Below are 23,129 nucleotides of genomic sequence, written 5' to 3'. Positions count from 1 at the left end.
TTATTTATATGATCACGTATGGGATTAAAGACCATGGTTGGGAATATTTGTAGACAGAAAGTAGACCAGTTTGCAGAAGCCCAGTCTTCCTGGAGGACATAGTAGAAGCTAAGGATGGAAATGAAAATTGAAGCCAAATTATGGTAATGTTTGAATTCTAGGGTGAGAGATTTGGACTTGGTGATGGGGAACTATTGAGGATTTTGGAGGCTGAGACTAGCCAATCAATGTGATAGTTAAGGAAATTGTTCTGATAATGAGACATGGGAGGAATTGGAGTTGGGAGATAACCCAAGGAATTCACCTAGGGAGAGGGGACCATGACAGTGGAAATGGAATAGGAAGAGATGAAGACCAGTGATATTCTCTCATTTGGAAAGCACTCCCTGGAACTGCTGAGGCAGCAGGGATGGGGAGGAATTAGTAATCTTGCTCATCCTTGTGTCTCTTGTAGTTAGTGGTGAGGCAAAGAATAGGTTCAAAATAGACTTTTGTTAAATTGCATTGCATTAACCCAAATTTGCTTAGCGTTCAGTAAAGGTTAAAGCAAATAGTCTTCAAGTACTCTGAGAAGACTTCCAGGAAAGTCTTTCAACTTGCCAGTCTCTAGACATTTGCTTGTCTGAATCCCACTCCCACAGATATCCTGTGTTCCTTCCCACTGGAACTGTTTCAGAGAGTCATCTCATTCCAGCCACCCAAAAGCCAGTATTTTGAATTGACTTGTATTAAACTCCTGAGAAGAAAATAAATGTTTCATTTTAAATCTCTTAAAAGTCCACCTCTTGTACCCTTTTTATAACAGAGTTTAGCTTACATTGTGAAAAGCTGGGAAAACCTAATGAATTATTATAGGATGAGGCTTTTATTGTTTCACATAGATGACATGTATATGATGTGCTTGCTTCAATGCCTTAGAATCACCTTTTTGAACAGATCTGTTCCTTGACTAATCATCCCTCATCATTGCCTATTGATTGTATTATAGGGCAGCTGTTAGCATATTGAAGACACAAAGTTGACCTTTGAAAGATGGAGAGATTTCCAATAGAACATTTGTAAAGGATGAAAGTTTCTGAATGGAGATACATTTTTGCACATTTAGCTGTGTATGCAAAGTGCATTAAAATGAAGTGTTCTCGATGGAGTATTATGCCTCCATCAGAAAGGATGAATGCCCAACTTTTGTAGCAACATGGACGGGACTGGAGGAGATTATGCTGAGTGAAATAAGTCAAGCAAAGAGAGTCAATTATCATATGGTTTCACTTATTTGTGGAGCATAACAAATAACATGGAGGACATAGGGAGATGGAGAGGAGAAGGGAGCTGAGGGAAATTGGAAGGGGAGATGAACCATGAGAGACTATGGACTCTGAAAAACAACCTGAGGGTTTTGAAGGGGCGGGGGGGTGGGAGGTTGGGGGAACCAGGTGGTGGGTAATAGGGAGGGCACGTATTGCATGGAGCACTGGGTGTGGTGCAAAAACAATGAATACTGTTATGCTGAAAAGAAATTTAAAAAAATTAAAAAATAATAACAAGAGAAAAATGACATTGAAAAAAATGAAGTGTTCTTTACTTGCTATGGCCTATGACAAATACATAGACTATATGCTGGTGATATTTCTAGGTTTGCTGGGTGGTAACCACCCCCCCATCCTCTATGATGCAAAATGATAGGGAGAATACACAGAGTTTAGAAATAACTAATGTTCCTCTAGCTCCATCCCAAAACCTCTGTCCTCCTAAGGCCACTCACCAGTAGGCCTTTCTGGTGGCAGAAATAGTAATGCATCTAAATTGCTTGTGGGGCGCCTGGGTGGCTCAGTGGGTTAAGCCGCTGCCTTTGGCTCAGGTCATGGTCTCGGGGTCCTGGGATCGAGTCCCGCATCGGGCTCTCTGCTCAGCAGGGAACCTGCTTCCCTCTCTCTCTCTCTGCCTGCCTCTCTATCTACTTGTGATCTCTTTCTGTCAAATAAATAAATAAAATCTTTAAAAAAATTTAAAAAAAATTTAAAAAATTAAAAAAAATTTAAATTGCTTGATCTCAGGCTTTGGAGGCAGGAAAGTAGAGAAAGTTTGTGCAGGGGAAAGGGGTATGGAAGGGAAAGATGGACTGTTGATTAAAGCTGTTGAGACAACTGACAAGCTCTTTGTCTAAGTAACCTTGCAGATTTTACCACTCCTCCTAGCATTCCACCCTTACCTTTTTCCCTGACCCCCTGGCCTTCCTTCTTCTTAGGACTAGGGAGATAAGCCATCTCCCTGATTTAAGCTGTCATCCCAGATCCAGAAACATCTCACACAGCCTCCCCAAAGGAGGTTTTCCTGCATCCCTTTGCCTTCATGTTTTGGGATGTATAGTTTCAACATTTACCAGCTCTATCTATTTCTGATGATTCTGATAATTCTCAAATCATCTTGGCCCAAGCCCTTCCCTACTCTTTCCTGTTTTCCATAAAACCAGAGGTGCAGGGGCGCCTGGGTGGCTCAGTGGGTTAAGGCCTCTGCCTTCAGCTCAGGTCATGATCCCAGGATCCTGGGTTCGAGCCCCACATCGGGCTCTCTGCTTGGCAGGGAGCCTGCTTCCTCTTCTCTCTCTGTCTGCCTGCCTGCTTGTGATCTCTGTCTGTCAAATAAATAAATAAAATCTTTAAAAAAAAACAGAGGTGCAAAGATACTAGTACCGTCATTAAGAGCACACGCTTTGAAGTCAGACCACCTCATTCCTATCCCAGCTTTTCTGCTTTCCTAACTGTGTGACTTGGGAGATATTCCTTAACTTTTCTAAACCCCAGTCTCCTCTTCTGTGAAATAGAGGTAATAATGGTATATGCTAGCAGGACTAAGTAATACAGTTCATTGAAAACTCTTTGCATAGTGATTGCTGTGTAGTAAGTGCTCAATCAACTGTTGCTCTTATGTGGTTTGGGGACATTTTGTCATGTCCACCCCAACATTGAAGATGTAGAGATCTTTACATACCTAAGGCATTTTATAGTCAAATTTTAATTATTTGTATATCTTTTGGTGTAAATTAACACCGAAGGTCCCATTTTCAGGATGCTCAGTCCAGTATCCAATTTTGGTCTCCATGCTCATAGGTATTATGTTTGATCAAGTTGTGGCACATGCCTGAGCTAATGTAGATTCATCCGTTGTTGTTTTTTTTTTTTTTTTAAATCCAACTGCTACTTAGATATGCTCAAGCACAGATGAGTTCTGTTTGGGGCACCTGGGTGGCTCAGTCAGTTAAGTGTTTGCCTTTGGCTCAGGTCGTGATCTCGGGGCCCTGGGATTGAGCCCCACATCATCTCCCTTCTTAGCAGGGAGTATGTTTCTCCCTATCCTTCTGTGTACTCTCTCTCTCTCTCAAATTAAAAAAAATGGGTTCTATTTGATGTAACTCTTTTGTCGTCTGGAATCTTAGATAAGAAACCTCTCGGAGATGATTTAGTTGTATCATTCTGCATCCTCCATTTTACAGATAGGTCATCAGAGGCCTAGAGAGGATTAAAATCATGCATAAAGCCAGCAAGCTACCATAGAGTCAAACCAGGGGCCTCTGGTTGAGTGTTCTCTGAATACTTGAAGAATTTAGTTTATCCTTTTTCTTAACCTGGCTAGAAACTTTTCAAAGAAGGAAACTATTATTATTCTTTTGCCTGCTTCCACAGCTCTGGGTGAACCAGGAGGATGGGGTGGAGGAAGGGCCCAGTGATGTGCAGAATGGGCACCTGGACCCCAACTCAGACTGCCTCTGTCTGGGCCGGCCACTACAGAACCGGGACCAGATGCGAGCCAATGTCATCAATGAGATCATGAGCACCGAACGTCATTATATCAAGCACCTCAAGGACATTTGTGAGGTAGGCCCAGCTATGATAGTATATGTGGGGGCGCCCAGGGTGGGGTAGAGGACATTTTCATGAAGAACCAACAACTCTGCTGAGCTTTTCTGTGACATTCCCAAGATATTGAAAAGAGTAGCTGGATTGGCCTCCTATATTCTGCTCAGTAGGTGAAATAGCTCCCTTGGAGCTTCTCAGTCCCTGTATCAGTTTCTCTTTCTCTGTCTAAGTTTCATCCTCATATTCCTTCTCTCTCTGTGTCTCCCTGCTTCCCTCCCCCCACCTTCCCTTCCCTCAGTCTCTACCTCTATGCTTTTAGCTTCTGATTGGTTGTTGCCACACCACGTAAAAGCCTGACTTTATTCATTAAAGCACAGACACATCTCACTCCAACTCAGTGTTTCACAAACCTAAATGTGCACAACAGTCCCTGAAGTGTTGTTGAACATGCAGATTCTATCCTCCTCTGCCTCCCCAAAGTTGTGAAATCTCAGTCTGGGGTAAACCAAGCCATCTCTATGTCTAACAGGCATTTCTATTGAAACTGATGCTATTGGTCCTCTTCCTTCACTTGAAGAACACTGGTTTTGGGTTTGAGCAGAACAGTGCTTAGGGGGAGTAATCTGGAGAAGGTAAGGATGGAGTAGATAAGTCCCAGCTCCTTCAACATGCCACTTTGCTCCCCAGGAGATGTGGCTCCATATTCCCTGACTCTATCCCTTCCATCTCTCTAACCTGAGTAAGAATGAGAGCCCTTTTTCTCATCCTCTCTTGAGCTCATGAGACAAGCTGACATTTTCAAAGGGCATGTTACTGAACAGTTTGGAATACCAATGGGAAACGGAGGAAAGAATGTTTTAAAAAATCTCTCTCTCTCTCTCACTCTCTCACACACACACATATAATATTCTGCTTGACCCAGGGAAAAATCTACTTTGAATATGTTTATCCCCTTCTTTCCAGATGAGGGGTCAGGTCCTACTTTCTGTCCCCCAAGTGCTATTGAGTGAGGTCAGGACCTGCTCTGGAATCAATAGTGCAGGTTTAACACTTTCAAAAGTTCTTGTTTCTTTAGAATATTGTTACCTAATAGAACTTTCTATGGTGATAAAATACTTCTGCATTCTCCAATGCGGTAGTGACAAGCCAGCCTTCTATGGCTATTGAGTGGTTGAGACATGGCTAGTACGATTGAGAAATGGAATTTTAAATTTTATTTAGTTTTAATTTAAATAGACGTGTGACGAAATGGCACCCACATTGGACAGTGCAGATCTAGAAAGATCAAATCCAGGGACTATGAGCCTTAATTTTCTTCACCTCAACTCATTTTTTTCCCTCCCTTCTGGGAAGGTTAATGGTTATCTCCACTTCCCCTTCTATGAAGCAGTAGAGTAGAAAGAACAACGGCTGTGGGGACATGGAATGCTCACTTTCACATCCTGACTTAGTCACTTAGGAACTCTGTAGCCTTGAAGTTGCCCTTTAACTCCTCTGACTTTAGATTTTTCTGATTTGTCCAGTGGGCTTAACTATACCAAACCCTTAAGTTTTTGATAAACTAAGTAAACATAATATTATAGTCATTTGTAAAAAAGTATTTTTCTTTTCCTTTCCTTTTCATCTATTCACCCAACCATCCATGTCTCTCTTTTATCTTTTCCTCTTCCTTACCTTCATACAAATAGCTGAAAATTACCCTCTGAAATGTACTATGTGGCATTGGGAATCAAACCACTAATATGTCATTCATTCAGCAAACATATAATAGAGTTCTGGTCCACACTAGCCTTGGACATAGCTCTTACCCTCAAAGTGTTCTGCTCTAGACTGGCATCTGAATCACCTGGGGGCTTGTTAGAAATACAGAATCTTTAGGTCCACTCCAGACCTACCAAGTAAAATTCTGCATTTTAACAAGGTTCCTATTTGACTTACATTATATATTAAAGGAGCACTGCTATAAAATGTTAGCTGTCTTGTAATGGCATAGGGTCTGTATGTTCTTTACCTGACAGCTGAGGGATGCTATCAAGATCTAAGTTGGGTCATATAACTCCTCTGCTCAAAACCATATGATGGCTGACAATCTCTCCTTGAGTAAAAGTCAGGTCCTTAGGGGCGCCTGGGTGGCTCAGTGGGTTAAAGCCTCTGCCTTCGGCTCAGGTCATGATCTCTGGGTCCTGGGATCGAGCCCCGCATCAGGTTCTCTGCTCCGCGGGCAGCCTGCTTCCTCCTCTTTCTCTGCCTGCCTCTCTGCCTAGTTGTGATTTCTCTCTGTCAAAGAAAAAAAAAAGTCAGGTTCTTACTATTACTTACAAATTCCTGTGTGATCAACATATTCTTACCTCTATGACTTCATCTCCTTCACCTTTCCCATATTCTGTCCGTACTCCAGACACTCTGGTCTCTTGCTGTTCCTAAAAAAAAATGTCTGTCATACCCCTTGCAACAGATTTTGGAGTGGCTTTTCTTTCTGCCTAGAGCACTCCTGCTCCAGATATCTTCATGGCTCCCACCTTCACCTCCTCCAAGTCTTTATTCAGATATCACCTTCTCCTTGAGATCTTCCTTGAACTTTCTATTTAAAGTTGTAATTGTACTGTCTCTCCCTCTTTCCTGCTTTATTTTGCTTTATTTTGCTCTATTTTACATATTGCTATCTGATATATTGTATGTTTTCCTTACATGTTTTCTTTATTGCTCTTCTTTCCTATAGAGTATAAATTCCATGAAGGGAGATTTTACCTGTTAATTTACTGATATTTCCCCAATACCTAGCACAGGGAGGGTCATTGCAAAGTAAACTGTCTGCACCAAGATCTCCAGCTCAGAGAGAAGCCACAGACTGCTCTTCTTTGAATCTTCCAGAACACACTGTCTCCCCCTTTGGAGAGGAACCTAGAACAGTTTCTGACACATAGTACGTGCTCAGTAAATACTGTTGGAAGTTAAAATTAAATACAAGTGCTCAAGGGGGGCAAGATGGCAGAGGAGTAAGGGACCCTATTTCAGTTGGTCCCCTGGATTGAGCTGGATATCTACCAGAGCTCTCTGAATACCCATGAAATCAGCCAGAGATGTAAGATTACACACTTCTGGATCTGTATGGGGGCAGAGGCTCATCAGTGGAAAGGTACACAGGACAGAGTTGGGATTGCACAGACAGATATCAGAGAATAAACAGAAGGGTGAGGGAGCCACCAGAAGTGAGCCATTGGAAAGTAATACCCCAATGTGAAAGTGCTCCTGCATTTGGGGACCAGCTATAGCTTGGAGACCAGTGACTACGAGATGGAAAGGGACTGATAACAGCACTCAAACAAAACAAAGGGACTTAAGGGAGAATTGTTGGGACCAGGTGGCCACAGGCACAGACCTAAGCCCACTGCCCTGGAACCAGCCATAGATGCTGCCTGCCCATGCTTGAGAAGATCTAGCTGGACATGAGTCAGCAGTCCTGGGAATGACAGCCACCAGGACGGGGTTCACCCAGACAAGTATCACTTGCGTTTTTGATGGCACAGGGGTACAGAGACAAGCAGGGGCCTCAGATGACCACTGAGAGGGTCACTGAGGGTGCTCATTGCCTGTGGCAGTCTACAGTATTCAACAGGGTTTGCAGAGGTGGAGACAGTGTGTTCTGGAGGATTCAGAGAAGAGCAGTCTGTGGCTTCTCTCTGAGGCAGAGATCTGGGTGCAGACAGTTTACTTTGCTCTGACTCTCTCTGAAAAGTCATGGAAAGCCACCCAAGAACAAAAGCCTCCAGAGAACAAAAGCCCATAAAACTGATTTCCACAGAGCTCTGCCCCTTGATATGGGGCAGGGCAACTCCACCCAAGCAGGATAAACTGAAAAACAACACCACAGGCCCCTACCTCAGAAGACATGCTGAAAGAACAAGAGGACAACAAACACAGGGTCCCCCATAAAACTGTAAAAACCCAATACCAGGGGAAAAGAGTATATTAAGCTCCTGGTATTGCCTCATAGACTATATTTCTTAGAGACAACTTTTGTCTTTCTTTAAAATTCTTTCTCATGATTCTTGCCATTTCAACTAGATGTTTAATAAAACATATTCCATAATAACTTTTTGACTTGAAGTTTTTCATACATATAATGTTTTTCCTTTTTCTTTTTTAATATATATATATAGATAGATATAGATAGATAGATAGATAGATAGGTACAAATTTCAGTGTAGTGCTTTTTTCCCCGTTCAATACTATCTTTATATATATACCAGTTTTAGTTATCCTTATCTCTGGGAAGTTGAGTTCTTTAACAAAGATAACAAGATACACCCAGGAAGAACTGAAATACCTTTCCTTGCCAACATATCAGGGATTATAACCACCCTCCCTTTTTATTTTTATTTTTATTTTGTCAGTATTTTTGTTTATTTGTTTGCTTTTGTTTTTGTACTTTATAAATCTTACATTTGGGACTCATTTGGGCTGTTTTTTTTTCTTTTTCTTTTGTTGGACTTCTGTTTGTTTTGTTTTTGTACTTTATAAATCTTATTCTTAGGGCTTATGTTGGCTGGATTTTTTTTTTTTTTCTTTTTGGCGGTAACATCTGATTGCTCTGAAACCTCCCAAGGTGCACTTTGCCTGGATAGTGATTGTTATTTTTAGCTGTGCATCACCTCAACCACAACTCAACAGAATGACAAGTAGGAGGAATTCCCAACAAAGGAAAGACTTAGAGACAAGGGCCTCTCCAGCATATCTAATGGATGGATATGGATCTAAGCAAGATGTCAGAAATAGACTTCAGGATAGCAGTTACATAAATAGTGAGGCTAGAGAAAGCTATTAATGGCATCAGAGATTTGTTAATGGCAGAAGTGAGAGCAGATCTGGCAGAACTTACAAATGCTATCAATGAGATCGAATCTAATTTAGATACTCTAACAGTTAGGGTAAATGAGACAGAAGAATGAGTGATCTTAAAGACAAACTGATAAAGAAGAAGGATCAGGAAGAGGCCTGGAACAAACAACATAAAGTCCATGAAAACAGAATTAGAGAAATCAATGAAACCATGAAATGTTCCACTATCAGAATTACTGGGATTCCTGAGGGGGTAGAGAGAGAGAAAGGACTAGAACATATACTTGACCATATAGTAGCTGAGAACTTCCCTAATCTGGGGAATGAAAGAATCAGTTGTATCCTAGAGGCAGACAGGACAGCCTCCAAAGATCAATGAGGGCAGATCAGTCCTCTGCATGTGATGATAAAACTCACAAATCTTAGAACCAAATAAACCATTTTAAGGGCAGCTAGGGAGAAGACATTCCTCACATACAGAGGGAGGAATATCAGAATAACATCAGACCTGTCCACAGAGACCTGGCAAGCCAGAAGGGGCTGGCAGCACATATTCAGGGTAATACATGTGAACAATATGCAGCCAAGAATTTGTTATTCAGCAAGGCTGTCATTGAGAATAGTTGGAGAGATAAGCTTCCAGGACTGGCCCAGATTGAAAGAATATGTGACCACTAAGCTTACCTTGCAAGAAATATTAAGAGGGTTCTATAAAAGCAGAAAGACCCCAAGAGTGATACAGAACAGAGATGTACAGAGACAATCCATATAAATAAGGACATCACAGGCAAAATGATGAAAAATCCTATCTGTCAATAGTCACTCTCAATGTGAATGGCCTAAATGCTCCCGTAAAATGGCACAGATGGCAGACTGGATGAAAAGACAGGACACATCCATATGCTGTCTACAAGAGACTCATTTTGAACCTAAAGATACATCCAGATTGAAAGTCAAATGATCTTTCATGCCAACAGACTACAAAAGAAAGATGGGGTAGCAAATCCCGTATCAGACAAACTAGATTTTAAGATAAAGACAGTAGTAAGAGATACAGAAGGAAACTATATCATTCTTAAAGGGTATATCCAACAAGAAGATGTAACAATTGTAAATATCTATGCCCCCAACATGGGAACAGCCAACTGTTAACCAAAATAAAGAGACATATTGATAATAATATTAATTGTAGGAGATCTTAACACTCCACTCTCAGCAACAGACAGATCAACGAAGCAGAAAATCAAAGAAACAGGAGCTTTGTTTTTTTTTTAATATTTATTTGACAGAGAGAAATCACAACTAGGCAGAGAGGCAGGCAGAGAGAAAGGAGGAAGCAGGCTCCCTGCGGAGCAGAAAGCCCGATGCGGGGCTCGATCCCAGGACCCGAAACAGGAGCTTTAAATGACACACTGGATCAGATGGACCTCATAGATATATACAGAATATTCCACCCCAAAACAACAGAATACTCATTCCTCTCGAGCACGCATGGAACTTTCTCCAAAATAGACCACATACTGGTTCACAAGTCAGGTCTCACCAGTAGCAAAAGACTGAGTTTATTACCTCCATATTCTCAGACCACAATGCTTTGAAACTGGAACTCAACCACAAGAAAAAGTTTGGAAGAAATTTAAATACTTGGAAGCTAGAGACCATCCTGCTCAAGAATGTTTGGATCAATCAGAAAATCAAAGAACTTAATCAATTCATGGAAACCAATGAGAATGAAGACACATTGATTCAAAACCTATGGGATAGAGCAAAGGTGGTCCTGAGGGGGGAAAACATTCCCATCCAAGTCATCCAGTCAAAAAAAAAAATAGAAAAATCTATTTCTATTTCTACATAGAATACACAAACTATCTTTAAATCTTAAAGATCTAGAGAATCAACAAAAAAATAAACTTAACCTGGGCACGAGAAGGGAAATAATATTAGAGCAGAGATCAATGAATCAGAAACCAGAAATACAGTAGAACAAATTAACAAAACTAGAAGCTGTTTCCTTGAAAGAGTTAATAAGTTTGATAAACGACTGGACAAACTTATCCAAAAGAAAAGAGAAAGGACCCAAATTAATAAAATTATGAACAAAAGGGGGAGATCATGACTAACACTAAGGAAGTGGAAACAATCATCAGAAATTATTATCAATTGCTATGCCAGTATGTTAAGCAACCTAGAAATGGCTGCATTTCTAGAAATCTATAAACATCCAAGACTGAAAAAGGAAGAGCTTGACAACCTGAAAATACCAATAACTAGTAACAAGATTGAAACAGTGATCAATAACCTCCCCAAAACAAGAGTCCAGCACCTGATGGATTCCCTGGAGAATTCTACCAAACATTCAAAGAAGAAATCACACCTATTCTCCTAAAGCTGTTTCAAAAATATAGAAAGAGAAGGAAAACTTCCAGACTATTTCTATGAGGCCAGCATTATTTTTATCCCCAAACCAAGCAAAGACCCCATAATAAAGGAGAATTTCAGACCAATATACCTGATTAATATGATGCCAAATTTCTCCATAAGATCCTAGCTAATAGGATCCAATAATACATTGAAAGGATTATGCATTGTGACCAGGTGGGATTTATCCCTGGGATGCACAGGTGCTTCAACATTCATAAATCAATCAATGTGATAGAACACATAAAGAAGAGAAGAGACAAGAACCATATGGTGCTCTTAATTGATGCAGAGAAAACATTTGACAAAATACAGCATCCTTTCCTGAATAAAACTCTTCAGAGTATAGGGATAGAGGGAACATTCCTCAATTTCATGAAATCAATCTATGAAAAAACTACAGTGAATATCATTCTCAATGGAGAAAAGCTGAGAACCTTCCCATTGAGATCAAGAACACGACAAAGATTCCCACTCTTGCCGCTGTTGTTCAACTTAGAATTAGACGTCCTAGCAACAACAATCAGAAAACAAAAAGAAATAAAAAGTATTTAAATTGGCAAAGTAGAAGTCAGCCTCTCTCTCTTTGGAGATGACATGGTACTTCATGGGGAAATTCCAGAAATCTCCACCCCCAAATTACTAGAACTTATACAGCAATTCAGTAACGTGACAGGGCACAAAATCAATACACAAAAATTAGTTGCTTTCTCATACATGAACAATGAAACCACTGAAAGATATATTAGAGAATCAATTCCATTTACAATAGCACCCAAAACTATGAGAATAAACCTAAGGAGGTAAAGTATCTGTACTCTAGGAACTACAAAACACTCATGAAAGAAACTGAAGAAGACATAAAAAGATGGAAAAACATTGCATTCTCATGGATCAGAAGAATATATATACTTTGTACTCTAGAAACTACAGAATACTTATGAAGGAAACTGAGTAAGACTCAAAAAATTAGAAAAAAAAAATGTTCCTTGCTCATGGATCGGAAGAATAAACATCATTAAAATGACTTTGCTGCCGAGAGCAATCTATACTTTCAATGCCATCCCAATCAAAATACCAACAGCATTTTTCAAAATGCTGGAACAAACAATTGTAAAATTTTAATGGAACCAAAAAGGACCCCAAATCACAAAGGAAATGTTGAAAAAGAAAAACAAAGCTGGGGGCATCATGTTGCCTGATTTCAAGCTATATTACAAAGCTGTGTTCAGAAAGACAGCATGGTATTGCCACGAAAACAGACAAATAGAACAGTGGAAGAGAATAGATAGCCCAGATACGGACCTTCAACTGTATGGTCAACTAATCTTTGACAAAGCAGGAAAAGAATATGCAATGGAAGAAAGACAGTCTCTTCAATAAATGGTGCTGGTGAAATTGGATAGCTATATACAGAAGAATGAAACTCAAACATTTTCTTACACTATACAGAAAGATAAACTCTACATGGATAAAAGACCTCAATGTGAGACAAGAATCCATCAAAATCCTAGAGGAGAACATAAGCAGTAACCTTCTCAACATCAGCCACAGCAACTTATTTCAAGACATGTCTCCAAGGGTATCTCAGTAGCTCAGTTGGTTAAGCGATTGCTTTCAGCTCAAGCCATGTTTCTGTAGTTCCAGAATTTTTTCCCCCATTGGGCTCCCTGAGAGCACTTCTCCCTCTGACCTTCTTCCCTCTCATGCTCTCTCTCTCTCTTTCTCTCTCTCTCTCTCTCTCTCTCATTCTCTCTCTCTCCCATAAATAAATAAAATCTTAAAAAAAAAGACAGATCCCCACAGGCAAGGGAAACAGAAGCAAAAATGAACTTTCAGGAGTTTGTCAAGATGAAGACCTTCTGCACAGCAAAGGAAACAGTCAGTAAAACAAAGAGACGACCCACAGAATCGGAGAAGATATTTGCAAATGGCACTACAGACAAAGGGCTGATATCCAAGATGTATAAGGAACTTCTTAAACTCAACATCCAAAAACAGATAATCAAGTCAAAAATTGGGCAGAAGATGTGAGCAGACACTTTTCCAAAGAAGACATACAAATGCCTAATCAACACATGAAAAAGTGTTCGCCATCATTAGCCATCAGGGAAATTCAAATTAAAACCATATTGAGAGTAACAGTATTCATTCTTTTTGCACAACACCCAGTGCTCCATGCAAAACGTGCCCTCCCCATTACCCACCACCTGTTCCCCCAACCTCCCACCCCTGACCCTTCAAAACCCTCAGGTTGCCCCAACCTCCCACCCCTGACCCTTCAAAACCCTCAGGTTGTTTTTCAGAGTCCATAGTCTCTTATGGTTCGCCTCCCCTCCCCAATGTCCATAGCCCGCTCCCCCTCTCCCAATCCCACCTCCCCCCAGCAACCCCCAGTTTGTTTTGTGAGATTAAGAGTCATTTATGGTTTGTCTCCCTCCCAATCCCATCTTGTTTCATTTACTCTTCTCCTATCCCCCTACCCCCCCCGTGTTGCTTCTCCATGTCCTCATATCAGGGAGATCATATGATAGTTGTCTTTCTCCAATTGACTTATTTCACTAAGCATGATACGCTCTAGTTCCATCCACGTCGTCGCAAATGGCATGATTTCATTTCTTTTGATGGCTGCATAGTATTCCATTGTGTATATATACCACATCTTCTTTATCCATTCATATTGTTACACTGAAAAAATAAATAAAATGAAAAAAAAAAAAAGCTAAATACCACATAGCTGAAATATCTGTTGTGTTACCAGAGATAATAGTAACACTGGTAACATACCTTTAAATTTTCAACCCATTAAACTTATTCTGTGTCAAAACTGGTTCCTGAACATCGTTAACCTGTGAGGTAATTTGTGTGTGTGTGAGTTAAAGAGAAACATGTTTAACTTTGTTTGTGGCTAAACTTTATCACAACTGCCACTGAAGATTTTTTTAGGATACCCTAGTAAAATGTATCTGACAAGTATTCCAGAGAAAGAATGAGAAACCCAACACTTATTAAAATTCCTTATACACCCATGGCCTTACTAGTTTTTTATGGAGGTGTAACTGGCATACAGAAAACTAGTTATGATTAATGTAGACAATTTGGTGAGTTTGGACGCGTGTACACACTCATGTTACTATCACAATCCAGGTAATAAATATATCCATCATCAAAAAAAAAAACAAAAAACAAAAAAACCATATTGAGATACCACCTTACACCAGGTAGAATAGAAAAAGTTGTCAAGAAAGAACAAATGTTGGAGAAGATGTGGCAAAAGGGGAACCCTCTTACACTGTGGGAATGCAAATTGGTGCAACTACTTTGGAAAGTAGTGTGGAGGTTTCAAAAATAGAACTATGTATGACCCAGCAATTGCACTACTGGGTATTTACCCCAAAGATACAGATGTAGTGAAAAGAAGGGCCATAAGCACCCCAATGTTCATAGCAGTAATGCCCACAATAGCCAAAATGTGGCAAGAGCCAAGATGCCCTTCAACAGACGAATGGATAAAGAAGGGATGGTCCATATATACAATGGAATATTATGCCTCCATCAGAAAGGATGAATACCCAACTTTTGTATCAACATGTATGGGACTGGAAGTAAATAAGTAAAGTAAGTCAAATAAGTAAAATAAGTCAAACAGAAAAAGCCAGTTAGCATATGCTTTTACTTATTTGAGGAAGATATGGTATAGCATAGAGGACATTAAGAGAAGGGGAAAATGAAGGAGGAAAAATCAGAGTGGGAGAAGAACGATGACAGACTATGGACTCCAGGAAACAAAATGAATGTTTGGGAAAAGAGGGACATAGGGGAAATGGTGAGCCTGTGGTTGGGTATTAAGGAGGGCAGGGATTGCATGGAGCACTGGGTGCTATATGCAACCAATGAATCATGGAGCACTACATCAAAAACTAATGATGTACTGTATGTTGACTAACACAACACAATAAAAAATAAGAAAAAATATAGTTGCTTACATTCATGTATTATCTTCGGCAAAGTATATGTACATCTTATGCCATGTGATTTTCCCATAGGGCAGATGATACTAGCCTTATTCCTATTTTCTAGATTAACAGACTTAAGTCTCTAGTATACAAAATTACCTTTTCAGAGTTCTCACAGGCACTGGCCCAGTAGAGTCCTTTAGTCTTAGAAGGATCTTTTGTTCTCAGCTCCCAAACATCTTGGCTTCTTCTTATAGGTCACAAGCTCGGTACAGCAACAGAGGTATTTATCCTTTCTGATGGCTGAGTAGTATTGCATTGTATATGTGAACCGCATTTTCTTTATCCATTCATCTGTTGAAGAACATCTTGGCTCCTTCATAGCTTATCTATTATGGATATTGCTGCTATGAACATTGGGGTGCATGTGTCCATTCCTTTCACTATATCTGTATCTTCGGGGTTCATACCTAGTATGTAATTGCTGGGTAATATGATAGCTCTATTTAATTTTTTGAGGAACCTCCATACTGTTTTCTAGAGTGACTGGAACAGCTTACATTCCCACCAGTGGTGTAAGAGGGTTCCCCTTTTTCCACATCCTCGCCAGCATTTGTGGTTTCCTCTCTCATTAATTTTTGCCATTCTAACTGGTGTGAGGTGGTATCTCAATGAGGTTTTGATTTATATTTCCCTGATAGCTATTGATATTGAACTTTTTTTCATGTGTCTATTATCCATTTGAATGCCTTCTTTGAAGAAATGTCTGTTCATGTCTTCTGCCCATTTTTTGGCTTGATAATTTATTTTCTGGATGTTGAGTTTGAGAAGTTCTTTATATATCTTGGATACTAGCCCTTTATCTGTAGTGTCATTTGGAAATATCTTCTCCCATTCCGTGGGTTGCCTCTTTGTTTTATTGACCATTTCCATTGCTGTGCAGAAGCCTTTTTATCTTCATGAAGTCTCAAAAATTCATTTTTGGTTTTGTTTCCCTTGCCGTTGGAGACGTGCCTTTAAAGTTGTGTGGCTGATGGTCTCCTCTAGTATTTTGATGGATTCTTGTCTCACATTGAGGTCTTCCATTCATGTAGAGTTTATCTTTCTGTATGGTGTAAGAGAATGGTCGATTTCATTCTTCTATATATAGCTGTCCAATTTTACCAGCACCATTTATTGAAGAGACTGTCTTTCTTCTATTGGATGTTTTTTCTGCTTTGTCAGAAATTAGTTGACCATGGAGTTGAGGGTCCATATCTGGGCTCTCCATTCTCTTCCATTGATCTATTTGACTGTTTTTGTGGCACTACCATGTTGTCTTGGTGATTATAGCTTTGTAATAAAACTTGAAATCAGGCAATGTGATGCCTGTGAATCTTTATTTTTCTTTTTTAACATTTCCATGGCAATTTGGAGTCTTTTTTGGTTCCATGCAAATTTTAGGATTATTTGTTCTAGCACTTTAAAAATGTCACTGATATTTTGATTGGGATGGCGTTGAAAGTATAGATTGCTCTCAGCAGCATAGATATTTTAACAATGTTTATACTTCTGATTCATGAGCATGGAATGTTTTTCTAAGATTTTTTGTGTCTTATTCAGTTTCCTTAAGTATTCTATAATTTCTAGAGTAGAGATCATTTCCCTCTTTGTTTACGATTATTTCAAGTTATCTGAAGGTTGTTGGTGCTATTGTAAATGGAATGATTTCCTAATTGCTCTTTCTGCAGTTACATTGTTAGCATATAGGAAAGGAAATGATTTCTGTTCATTCATTTTATATTCTGCCACATTGCTGAATTGCTGTAAGAGTTCTAGTAATTTGGTGGTGGAGTCTTTCAGGTTTTCCACATAAATTATCATGTCGTCTGTGAAGAGTGAGACTTTGACTTCTTCTTTTCCAGTTGGAATACATTTTATTTCTTTTTGTTTTCTGGTTGCTGTTTCTGGGACTTGTAGTACTATGTTGAACAATAGTGGTGAGAGTGGGAATCATTGTAATGTTCCTAATGTTAAAGTAACAGCTCTCAGCTTTTCTTCATTGAGAATGATGTTCACTGTAGGCTTTTCATAGATGGATTTTATGAAATTGAGGAATGTTCCCTTAATCCCGATGCTCCGAAGAGGAGCATAATCAGGAAAAGGTGCTATATTTTGCCAAATGCTTTCTCTGCATCAATTGAGAGGACCATGTGGTTCTTGGCTTTTCTCTTATTTATGTGTTCTATCACACTGATTGATTTATGAATGTTGAAGCACACTTGCATCCCAGGGATAGATCCCATCTGGTCACAATGCATAATCGTTTCAATGTATTCTTAGTTCCTATTAGCTAGGATCTTGTGGAGAATTTTGCATCCATATTCATGGGGATATTGGTCCATAATTCTACTTTTTATGGGGTCTTTGCCTGGTTTGGGGATCACGGTAATGCTGGGTTCATAGAATGAGTTTGGAAATTTTGCTTGTGTTTCTTATTGTTGAAACAGCTTCAGGAGAATAAGAATTATTTCTTCCTTGAATATTTGGTAAAATTCCCTAAAGAATCCATCAAACCCTGGACTCTTGTTTTTTGGGAGGCTATTATTTTTTTTTTATCACTGCTTCAATCTCATTCCTGGTTATTGTCTATTCAGGTTATAAATTTTTTCCTGTTTCCATCTTGGTTGTTTGTAGATTTCCAGGTAGGCATCCATTTCTTCCAGGTTGCTTAATTTATTGGCATATGGTTGTTGATAATAATTTCTAATAATTCTTACTATTTCCTTGGTGTTAGTCATGATATCTCCCCTTTCATTCATAATTTTATTAATTTGGGTTCTTTCTCTTTTCTTTTGGATAAGTCCAGCCAGTGCTTTATTAATTCCTTCAAAGATCCAGCTTCTTGTTTTGTTGCTCTGCTCTACTGTATTTCTGGTTTCTAATGCACTGATCTCTGCTTTAATCTTAATTACTTCTCCTCTTATGCATGGCTTAGGCTTTATTTGCTCTTTTTTTCTCCAGTTCTTTAATATCTAAAGTTAATTTGTGTTTGGGATCTATTTTTTGAGTGAGAGTTGGATGGGTATGTATTTTCCCCATCGGACTGCCTTTGCTCTATCTGATATGTTTTTGAGTCAATGAATCTCTATTCTCATTGGTTTCCATGAATTAAGTTCTTCTTTGATTTCCTGGTCAACCCAAACATTCTTGAGCAGGATGGCCTTTAGCTTCCAAGTGTTTGGATATCTTCCCAACCTTTTTTTGTGGTTGAGTTCCAGCTTCAAAGCATTGTGGTCTGAGAATATGCAGGGAATAATCTCAGTCTTTTGGTATCAGTTGAGACCTGATTTGTGACCAGTATGTGGTCTATTTTGGAGAAAATTCCATATGCTTTCAAGAATGAGTATTCTGTTGTTTTAGTGTGGAATTTTCTGTATATATCTATGAGGTCCATCTGTTCCAATATGTCATTCAAAACTCTTGTTTCTTTGTTGATTTTCTGCTTAGATGATCTGTCTATTATTTAGAGTGGCATGTTAAGATCCCCTACAGTTAGTGTGTTCTTATCAATTTGACTCTTTATTTTAGATTTTCTCAGTGGACAGACCCTTTAAGAATGATGTAATGTCCTTTTTTATCTCTGACTACAGTCTTTAGTTTAAAATCCAATTTTTCTGCTATGAGAATCACTACCCCAGCATTCTTTTGAGGCCCGTTGGCATGAAAGATGGTTTTCCACCCCTTCACTTTCAGTCTGGATGTATCTTTAGGTTCAAAATGCATCTCTGGGATGCCTAGGTGGCTCAGACAGTTAAGCCACTGCCTTCGGCTTAGCTCATGATCCCGGGGTCCAGGGATCGAGTCCCGCATCAGGCTCCTTGCTTAGCAGGGAGCCTACTTCTCTCTCCACCTCTGCCTGCTTGTGCACACTCTCTCTCTCTCTGACAAATAAATAAATAAAAATTAAAAAAAAAATGTGTCTCTTGTAGACAGCATATGGATGGGTCATGTTGTTTTACCCAGTCTGCAACGTGTGTCATTGTATGGGATCATTTAGGCCATTCACATTGAGAGTGATTATTGAAACATAAGTTTTTATTGAAATCATATTGCCTGTGAAGTTCTTGTTTCTATAGATTGTCTCTATAAATTTCTGTTCTATATCACTCTTGTGGTCTTTCTCCTTTTATAGAATAGCCCTTATTATTTCTTGGAGGACCAGCTTGGTGGTCACATATTCTTTCAGTTTCTGCTGGTCTTTTCTCTCAGTCTAAGAATGTCTTTCCATCCATTCTTAATGATCGCCTTGGTGGATAAAGTATCATTGGGTGCCTGTTCTTCTCATTTAGTACCCTGAATATTTCTTGCCAGCCCTTTCTGGTTTGCCCAGTCTTTGTGGAAAAGACTGACATTATTCTGATATTCCTCCCTTTGAATGTATGAAATTTCTTCCCCCTTGCCACCTTCAAGACTGTTTCCCTGGATCTAAGATTTGTAAATTGTAGTATTATATGTTGTGGCATCAGTCTGTTCTCATCGAACTTGGCAGGGGTCTTCTCTGCCTCTTGGATACAAATGCTTGTTTCCTACCTGAAATTAGAGAAGTTCCCAGCTCCTATTTGCTCAAAGATATCTTCTAGACACACACCCCCCCTGTGTCCCTCTCTACCCACTCAGGGATCCTGATAATTCTGATACTGGAATGTTTCATTAAGTTACTAATCTCTCAGTGTGATTCCTTGCATTTTACCTTATTTTTACCATGCTATCTCAATTTCCTAGTTTTATATCATCTTATACCCTATCTCACTAATTTGTTCTTCTTCCTCATTTACCATGGCAGTCAGAGTATCCAGTTTAGAATGCATTTCATTCATAGCATTTTAATGTTCCACCTGATTAGACCTCATTTCTGCCCTTAGAAATTCTATATTGTTAATATTTTTCTCAAGCCTAGATATGGCCTTGATAGTTGTTACTCTGAAGTCAATTTCTGACATCTTGTTTATATTCTTATCTATTCTGTGGCAAAGGCCACAGTGAATCATTCCTTTCTTGGGAGTTCCTCCTCTTAGTCATTCTGTTGAGAGATGCATGAGGGAATTACAAAGTCCGTTTTATTGACCATAAACCAAGCAAGATGCACCTGTTTGGGACCTCAGGGTTGTTGGCCTCTTGTTCTTCTAGCCTGTCTTCTGGGGAAGGGGTCAGTTGTGCTATTACTCAGGCAACCCAGTTTGGGCAGAGTTGCCCTGCCTCCATGGTGGGGAGTGGTAGACTTGGTGAAAACCATTTTGGGGGGACTTTGTTTTTAATTTCATTTATTTATTTATTTATTTATTTATTTTTTCAGCATAACAGTATTCATTGTTTTTGCACCACACCCAGTGCTCCATGCAATACATGCCCTCCCTATTACCCACCACCTGGTTCCCCAACCTCCCATCCCCCGCCCCTTCAAAACCCTCAGGTTGTTTTTCAGAGTCCATAGTCTCTCATGGTTCATCTCCCCTTCCAATTTCCCTCAACTCCCTTCTCCCCATCTCCCCATGTTCTCCATGTTCTTTGTTATGCTCCACAAATAAGTGAAACCATATGATACTTGACTCTCTCTGCTTGACTTATTTCGCTCAGCATAATCTCTTCCAGTCCCGCCCATGTTGCTACAAAAGTTGGGTATTCATCCTTTCTGATGAAGGCATAATACTCCGTCGTGTATATGGACCACATCTTCCTTATCCATTCGTCTGTTGAAGGACATCTTGGTTCTTTCCACAGTTTGGCGACTGTGGCCATTGCTGCTATAAACATTGGGGTACAGATGGCTCTTCTTTTCACTCCATCTGTATCTTTGGGGTAAATACCCAGTAGTGCAATTGCAGGGTCATAGGGAAGCTCTATTTTTAATTTCTTGAGGAATCTCCACACTGTTCTCCAAAGTGGCTACATCAACTTGCATTCCCACCAACAGTGTAAGAGGGTTTGGGGGGGCTTTTGTTCTCTGGTGGCTTTCCCTGGTGGCTTTCTGCATCTCTTCTGAGAGAGTAGAAATGACCGTATCCAAACTTCTGTCTCAGAACAGAGTGATCACTATTTTCCAGAAAGCCCTCCAGGCCATACTGACTCTTTGTCTCTGCTCCTAAAAACTGCAGCATCCTCGTGTGCACACCCCACAGCAGCACTCCCAGCCCTCACTTCTAGGTCCAGGCATGTCTTTGCTCTGTGTGCTTCTAAAACCACAAGCCACCTGAGTTCATACATGCACTCCCAAAGCTCCAGGTTTCAGTCTAAATTCTGCCCTAAATTCTTTCCCTGCTGCTACCCATCTGCGAGCCTATGCCTGGTCCCCAGCATGGAAGTATTTTGCTTTTCCAGTGCAAGATCATGGATGCTCCCCTCCCCTTCCATTTATCTTCCGATATCTGCCCATAGAATCACAACTTCCAGATTCATACCTTGACTCTAACCATCAGAGATACTCTTTTTGTAGAGATCCAGATGTATCATCTTACATCTCAGGCTGATTGCATGGGTGTTCAGGATGGTCTCATAGATATCCAGTTCAATTCAGGGTACTGGTTGAAATAGGGTCCCCTACTCCTCCACCGTCTTTTCCCCTATCCTCTCTTTTTAACTTCCTAAGGAACTCCCATACTGTTTTCTAGAGGGGCTGCCCTAGCTTGCATTCTCACTAACAGTGTAAGAGAATTCCCCTTTCTCCACATCCATGCCAACATTTGTTGTTCCGTGTCTTGTTGATTTTAGCCATTCTAAATGATATAAAGTGGTATCTCATTGTGGTTTTGATTTGTGTTTCCCTGGAGACAAGTGATGCGGAACACTTTTTCATTTGTCTGTTGGCCATTTGTATTTCTTTTGGCAAGTGTCTTTTCATGTCTTCTGTCTATTTCTTGACTGGAATATTTGTTTTTTTAGGTGTTGAGTTTGAGAAGTTTTTTTATAGAACTTGGACATGAACCCTTTATCTGTCAGGTCATTTGAAAATACCTTTTCCCATTTCATAGGTTGCCTTTGAGTTTTGTTGACTGTTTCCTTTGCCATGCAGAAGATTTTTATCTTGATTGAGTCCCAGAAGTTCATTTTTGCTTTTGTTTTCTTTGCCTTTGGAGCTGTGTCTGGGAAGAAGTTGCTGTGTCCAAGTTCAATGATGTTGCTGCCTGTGTTTTCCTCTAGGATTTCATGGACTCTTTCATCCATTTTAAGTTTGTTTTTGTGTATGGTGTAAGGAAGTCATCAATCTTTATTTTTCTACATGTGGATGTCCAATTTTCCCAACACCATTTGTTGAACAGACTGCTTTCCCCATTAGATGTTCTTTTTTTTTTAAGATTTTACTTATTTATTTGACAGAAAGAGATCACAAGTAAGCAGAGAGGCAGGCAGAGAAGAGGAGGAAGCAGGCTTCCTGCTGAGCAGAGAGCCCGACACGGGGCTTGATCCCACGATCCTGAGATCATGACCTGAGCCGAAGGCAGAGGCTCCATTAGATGTTCTTTCCTGCTTTGTCAAAGATTAGTTGACCATAGACTTAGGGGTCCATTTCTGCATTTTATGTCTGTTTCATTGACCTATTTCGGTTTTTGTGCCCGTACCATGCTGTCTTGGTGATTACAGCTATGTAATACAGCTTGAAATCCAGAATTGTGATGCCACCAGCTTTATTTTCTTTTTCTACATTCCTTTGGCTATTTGGGATCCTTTCTGTTTCCATACAAATTTTAGGATTATTTGTTCCAGCTCTGTAAAAGATATTGATGGCATTTTGATAGCGATTGCATTGAATCTATAGATTGCTTTGGGTAGCATATATTTTTTTTTCAATTTTAAATTTTTTAAATTTCTTTTCAGCGTAACAGAATTCATTGTTTATGAGCTACACCCAGTGCTCCTCCATAATACCCACCGCCTGGCTCCCCCATCCTCCCACCCCCCACCCCTTCAAAACCCTCAGATTGTTTTTCAGAATCCATAGTCTCTCATGGATCATCTCCCCTTCCAATTTCCCTCAACTCCCTTCTCCTCTCCCATCTCCCTATGTCCTCCATGTTATTTGTTATGC

At 39.8% G+C, this 23,129-nt stretch overlaps 1 protein-coding gene across 12 annotated transcripts in view; it reads left to right on the top strand.

Moving 5' to 3' along the window:
- Positions 1–23,129, top strand: part of ARHGEF9 (Cdc42 guanine nucleotide exchange factor 9) — a 240,285-nt gene that overhangs the window by 109,381 nt on the left and 107,775 nt on the right. For 10 of the 12 annotated variants that reach the window (XM_045995752.1, XM_045995751.1, XM_045995758.1 and 7 more), the window contains one exon: positions 3,681–3,872. The exons of the other annotated variants lie outside the window; for them this stretch is intronic. In XM_045995752.1, coding sequence (XP_045851708.1) covers positions 3,681–3,872 — 192 coding nt within the window. The remainder of the gene's footprint in view (positions 1–3,680; positions 3,873–23,129) is intronic. 12 annotated transcript variants of the gene reach the window in all.

The sequence above is a fragment of the Meles meles genome, chromosome X, assembly GCF_922984935.1.
Source record: "Meles meles chromosome X, mMelMel3.1 paternal haplotype, whole genome shotgun sequence".
Classification (NCBI taxonomy): domain Eukaryota; kingdom Metazoa; phylum Chordata; class Mammalia; order Carnivora; family Mustelidae; genus Meles; species Meles meles.
This window is presented reverse-complemented; position numbering and strand designations above follow the sequence as displayed.